Below are 6370 nucleotides of genomic sequence, written 5' to 3'. Positions count from 1 at the left end.
ATCACTGTGCTGAAATTCTACTTATGCTTGGCTTCCAAATATTTTTATAATGTTTGCTTTTCCAAGTGGTGTCAATAGAAAATGCCATTGAGTTTCATGACTTTTAGCCGTTATCATTAGGCTGCTCCATCTAGATGTATATTCTTTTTTCTTACATTAAAAAAAAAAAACAAACAAACACTTTCCTGATAGAAATTCATTGCTGTGATGATGGGTACTAGGGAAGAAAAGGGAACATGCTCCGGGAGCCTGGCCTGAAATGCTAATAATTTCAACCTTCTGAGCGCAGATTAGTACACGAGTTCCACCCACCCAGAGGTATTTTCCTACAGAAAATTAAATGCTCACATTTTGAGTCTAGTAAACAACAAAATGCTGTTAACAAAATGTAGCATGGCATTGGTACTAACTGCATGTGTAAATATATCATATGGGCAAAAATAAAAAGAGAAATTATGTAATGTCATTCATGTAGTATCTACAAATTTGTAATGGTTGAAGAGAAGACATGCTATTTAATAATCCAATAAAATTATTCTTACCACCTTTTGTATATTAATCATTCACCTCACTGATTAGATTCTTAGTCCAATTTATAGAAGAATTGTGTATTACATGCACATGGAGCAGTTAAATGTAATACACAGCTTGGTTTTCCTGTGTATTAAAAATACACTCAAGTTCTCAAGAATGCCCAACTGAAAACTTTTCCCCAGATCTGGTAAATACATTGCATGTAGCTCTGCGGTAATACAAAACATAGGTTGTTCCCACTGGCAGGTTGGTTGTTCAAGTGCTAATTGTAGGAGCAGTTAATAATCATCATGTTTGCGTGGTCTGAAGCCCCTCATCTTTGACTACACAAGGAGAGGAAGAAGAACCATGATTAAAAAAACCCGAAAACTAGTGGCTTTTTCCAGGGGCAAACTCACTTAATTGCATAAACAGGCATTTTTACCTAAGGCTCTCTTGCCAACAGACGACAGAAAAATGCATAACTTAAAATAACAGGCTTTATTTTTGGCATAGTAGCGAGTTGCAAGTTTAGCCTCCTTTGTCGGAAAGCAAATCTTGGCTGCTTTAGGTTATATTGTATGAATTCATTTGTCCAGGTTCTGGAACTAAAATGACAAAGTCCATGAAGCACATTTAACATAAAGCACTTATCATTTGCTTGCAGCCTTTGGGCATGATGCATATTTTGTTGTGTGCAGCAAAATATAATACTACAGATATAATTGCTTTAGAGGATGCTAATCAAGAGATTGAAATATTTTGCATGCTCATGTCAGAGAGAGTGTTAGAACAAAGACTACAACTGGGATCAATTTGGTTCTTCAGAAGTCACCAGCTGACCCGCTTTGCCCTGCTGAATTCAAGAAAGGCATGAGCTTTCTTTTAAACCTTTTATTGAATTTTCTTGCCCTTAATTGTAGCCCCATCTGCTATCACATTTAGAAGCAAGCTCTCATGGAAAAAATAAATAAGTAAATTTAAAAAAAAAAAACAAAAACAAATAAATACTGGCTGAAGTGTCAATAGCTGGTAAATTCAACAGCATTTCAAAGCATTTGGCCAGACCACTGTCAAAGCCAGGAAATGCACACCGTGGGTTGTTTTGCTAAAGGTAGGTGTTGTTAGGGAAAAGGAAGGTAGCCTGTCACCTGCACTTTAGCAACATGTCTAAAGACTGCTTCATGTCCTAATTTCAGCTGTTCACAAGACTCGGAGGAGCTCACATCAAAAGCACAGCTCACAGGGGAGAGGGGTCGGAGGCCACCTGAAAAGGCGAGCCACACACAGGGTGCTTTCCACCTGCCTGCGATGCAGGGGCTGGCAGGGCCACACACTGCCCAGCCTGGGGAGACCGAGCTGCCCTTCTGGCTACTGTCCCTGCCGCACTAACGGAGCGGAGAAGCTTTTGGAACGGGCAGCTGCCAGACACACGTGTTTTGCCCACCACACAGTTGCTAGAGTACAGAGACACAGCATAAGCAGGAGATGCGTACTTAGCTATAGAAAATCAACACCTTGTATTTTAATTAAGCAGACAGCACGATTAATTTCCCATACGTTTTGCTAGCTATTATATGACTTGACACTGATTTAATATGAACATTTACCTTCTCGGCTATCTTAGTACAGAGTACAGCAAACAAAACACCACGAATGTTGAAGCTCGGTGGCTAAGGCTAGTAAAGCAAGATCACTAGATCAGGCTCCTTTTCTCACGAAAAATAATTCCTCTTTTTAAATACCCTATATACAGCCGTACTTCTCTCCATCGCGACGGAAGATGTACTGGCGGTGGGCCGCCACCCGACGCCTCTGCATAGCCCACCTCCCGGCAGATGCTGGCAGCGCTTCTCGCCTGTTGCTGCCGGCCCGCGGCCGCCCCGGTGGCTGGGGAGCTGCGCGGCGCTCCCTGCACTGCAGCGGGGCCCGTGGGCCGAGCACAACGCCGTGCCGGCGCGGCCGCGCGTCGCTACCCACCGGCCGAGAACCACCGGGCGGCTCCTCCGACGTCGTAGCCGTGAGAGCCGCGACTTTCCATAGGAATTAACAGCGTGGCCAGGGCTCGCTCGGCTAGCCTGGGCTCTCGGAGCAGTCCCACCGGGGCGGCCGCGGGCCTAGCAGCCCGGCCGGACGGGCAGCTGGAGCAGCAGGACCTGCCTGCTCTCGGGCGGGTGGCACTTGCTGGCGTGCCGCGCCAGCCCGGGCGCGCTGAAGAAGGTGGCGGGGCAGTGTTTGCAGGGGAAGCCCTGCCGCTCTCCGCCCGCCGCGCCGCTCTCGGGTACCCCGGCAGGCGGCGGCGGCGGCAGCAGCAGCTCCTCCCGCACGGCGTGCCACAGCCGGTGCTTGTCCCTGATGTCCGCCGAGGGGAAGCGGGCGCCGCAGAGGTGGCAGGCGAAGGTGAGGGGCCCGCGCTCCGGCGGGCCGAAGGCGGCGGGCCGCGCTGCCCCGTGGGTGCCCAGGTGCTTGCGGAGGTAAGCCTGCCGCCGGAACCGCTTCTGGCAGCAGGGGCAGGCGAACGCCTCCCCGCCGGGGCCGCCTCCCGGACCCTGCGGGCCGCCGTGAGCTGGGCCGGGGCTGGAGCCGGGAGCGGCCGGGGTGCCGCCGGCGCTGTCCGCGCCGCCGCGGTGCTGACGGGCTGGCGGCGGTGGCTGGGGCGCGGCGGGGCCGCGGGGCCGCCGCTCGGGGCTGTTCTCCTTGCCCGGCGGGGCGGAGGCTGCGCCTTCCGCGCTGGGGCCGGGACGCGGCTTGTGCCAGCGGCGGTGCGAGGCCAGGTTGGCGGGACAACTGAAGATCTTGTGGCACTCGGGGCAGCGGTACTCGACGCGCACGATGCGGGAGCAGCGGTGCTGGGCCAGCGCCAGCGGGTCCGCGTACTGCTCTTTGCACAGCTGGCAGATGAACTCGCCCAGCGGCGTGCGCCCCGCCGGCGGCCCCGGCCGGCCCTCGGGGGCCTCCTCTTTGATGCGCAGCCCCAGCACGGGCGAGGTGGTCACCTCGTCGGCGAAGCTCAGCTTCCGCGTGGCCTTGCCCTTCTTGGCCGGCGCCTTGGCCCGAGACGGCCGCTTCAGCGCGGGCACCGACGGCAGCGGCGGGGCGGGCAGCGGCGTGCGCGGCTGCAGCAGCAGCTTCTCGGCGGGCGGGAAGGAGGCGGCCAGGGGGAAGGACTCGGCGGAGGCGGGGGAGCTGAGGCACCGCTCGAAGAGAGCCGCCCGCGGCCCCGCCGCGCTGCACGGCCCCGTCGCCCCCCAGGCGGCCGGAGCCTCCGGCGGGGTGAGCCCTGGGCCGCCGCAGCCGCCGGCGGGGGGCCACGTCGCGGTGCAAGCGGCGACGGCTCCCTCCTCCCCCTCGCCCTTCCCCTGTCCCGCTCCTTGTCTAGCGGCGGGACTGTCCCCGCCGGCGGGCGGCGGGGGCGGCGGTGGAGCGGGCGGAGGGTCCTGACCCGGGTCCCGCTCCCGCGGGCGTGCCCGGTAGGAGCCGCCGGCTCTTCGGCTGCGCTTGACCAGGAAACCGCGCGGCATCGCGGTGCGGTGGGAACAGCGGGAGCGCGGCACCGCCGGCCCGCCCGGCCTTTATACCCGCGGCGCCCGCTCCCGCCCGGGCGTCATCCGCCCTCCGGCGGCGGCGGCGGCCAATGAGGAGTTGGGGCCGGCGCTGGCGGCGGGGGGCGGCGGCGGCCGGAGCGGGCCGGGGCTCGGGCCGCGGGGACGGGCGGGGTGTCTCGGGGAACGCACCCCCGGCGCCCTGCGAGACGGAGTGAGCTCCGGGGCCGGGGGTGGGAGGGATGGGAGAGACCCTGAGCTGGGGTGACCCAGCTGCCCCTCGGCCGAGGGGCCGGACGGGGCTCGAGCAGGAGCGTCTGTCGTGGGTGCCGGTGCCTTCAATCCACCGCCGGGGCCGCAAGGACAGCCCCGCTAGCCGTTCCGCTGAAGGGAGCCAGAGCTGAGAGCTGGCTCCGTCCGTCTGCACAGCCACATCAGGAGTTTTCCCAGAAATAGCCAGAAAGCTCCGGTGTTGCGGTGAGCTCCCAATGCAAGAGCAGGGCTGCCGCCGCCGCGTATAGTGCCAAATCACGGCTCTGCTTCGTGGCCGTGACTGGTCCCTTGGCAGCCTCACCCGCGGGCAGCCTCCCGAGCCCAGGGGAGGCAAGACTGAGGTGTGGTACGGCGAACTGCAAAAGCGCCCGAGGCTCCCCCCATCCCGCCCCGATGCAGCTCCCGGCCCGTTCGCGGCTGCCGTGACCTGGAGGCAGCTGGTGCGCGCCTGGAGCAAGGCAGGAGTCGTGTTGGCTCAAGCACTAATCGCCCTTTTAGGGGAATCAAACGCGCTGGCAGCGGGGTCTCGACAGCCCCTCCGGCCTCACCGCGCGGTACCAGCATGTCCTATTAGACCGCCCATGCTCCCGAGCCTGGGTTTGGCGGCAGGACGGTGCTGTCCCGCCCGCAGAGCTGCTGCCCGCAGGATGCACGAGATGGCGTGCCATTGGAAATGACCGCGCTAAGGCCTCGCTCCCTCCCTGACCAGGGACACACAGCCCTTGCCCCGGTAAGACGGTCGGACTCACCCTGCTGGAAGCATCGCCTACCCGGAGGAAGTACGGACTCACCCTGCTGGAAGCATCGCCTACCCGGAGGAAGTAGAGACACCAGGAGAAAGGGAGAAACAGCACCTCCGGTTAGAGGGGCTTTCCAGAAGCGGAAGAAAGATGTGAAGCCTTCATGCAAGACCAGAACACCCTCCACCTGCTCAAAACACTCTTTCAAAACACTTCTCTGTGTAACTGCTACAATTATATTTGCTTAGCAAAGTCCCAATCATGTTTTACATTACTCTCCTCTCCCATTCTCCTCCATTTTCGTGGTTGCACTGAATCTCAGATTAGATTATAGACTCCATGGGCTAGAGATCACCCTTTGTTACTACAAGCCACTGTAACTGAGCCATGCTTTCATGCAGTTAGGTCACTCCATGGGCTGGCTGCTTGATTTTTACCCATTTTTTTTTTTTTTTTTACTTTTGCAGCTGGACTTCCCAGCTACATTTCTCACCAAATAACTGGAACTCTGGTTACAGATCCACTGTTCCTCCAAAAGACATGTACATAATTCTTTTCTCAATTTCCCCTTGTAAACAATGTTCCCATTTGCTTTTTGCTTCATTGCAAAAATACTCTGTAGTAGGAATGTCCAGTTCAGTTTCCAGTCCTAAGAGGTGAAGAATCCAACAATGCCTTTTCCAGCGCAGAAGTAGCTGGAGGTAAGCAGGTGTATGGAGTGCTTACTGAAATTCAAACATTTTTCCAAGAAAAGCTGCAGATTGCAGTTGTACCAGGGAGCTTCTCCATGTTCCCAGTGTCGTCATCTGATGTGGCCCAGTCATCATGGGAAGGCCTGGGGAATAACCTACAGATGTGGAATCTCTGCTCGATCTCCCCAGCTGATGTCCCTCCTGCGGTGCTTCCCGGTGATTTGGTGCCCATCTGTGCCTCCACCTTGCTCACAGTGCCCTCCAGCACAAGAAAGCGCTCTTGTAGCTTTCTAAACTTGTCTCCAGTTTATGATCAGTTTCTAAGGTGAGACCCAGAACTGTAGAACTCATCACTCCATCCTTGGTCTTGCTGCAGCAATGTGCCAATGCCCACAGATGTCTGACAAAAACACTGGCAAAACTGTGTCGGGATTCAAGTTTGTCCAGCCACCTCATGACTTATTTCTCTCAGTAAATATACTGTTTTCCCCAGGCTGTCTTGCCCCAGTACAAACTCCCTGTGTCCTCACTCCCTCTTGGAAGAGTCACAATTATTCTGTGATTACAGATTATGTCCCTTCCCTCCCACGTTTACAAGAGAATGTAACAG

The 6370-nt window shown here is 56.3% G+C and overlaps 1 protein-coding gene across 1 annotated transcript; it reads right to left on the bottom strand.

Annotated features, from left to right (window-relative positions):
• Window positions 1-2630: 2630 nt before the first annotated feature.
• INSM2 (INSM transcriptional repressor 2) lies at window positions 2631-4034 on the bottom strand. The gene has a single exon (XM_062494128.1). It carries the CDS (start codon window positions 4032-4034, stop codon window positions 2631-2633), a length of 1404 nt encoding a protein of 467 aa, XP_062350112.1.
• Window positions 4035-6370: the final 2336 nt, after the last annotated feature.

This window comes from Cinclus cinclus, chromosome 6 (genome assembly GCF_963662255.1).
Source record: "Cinclus cinclus chromosome 6, bCinCin1.1, whole genome shotgun sequence".
Taxonomy (NCBI): Eukaryota; Metazoa; Chordata; class Aves; order Passeriformes; family Cinclidae; genus Cinclus; species Cinclus cinclus.
The sequence above is the reverse complement of the archived record's forward strand: the minus strand, read 5'-3'. Positions and strand labels throughout refer to the sequence as shown.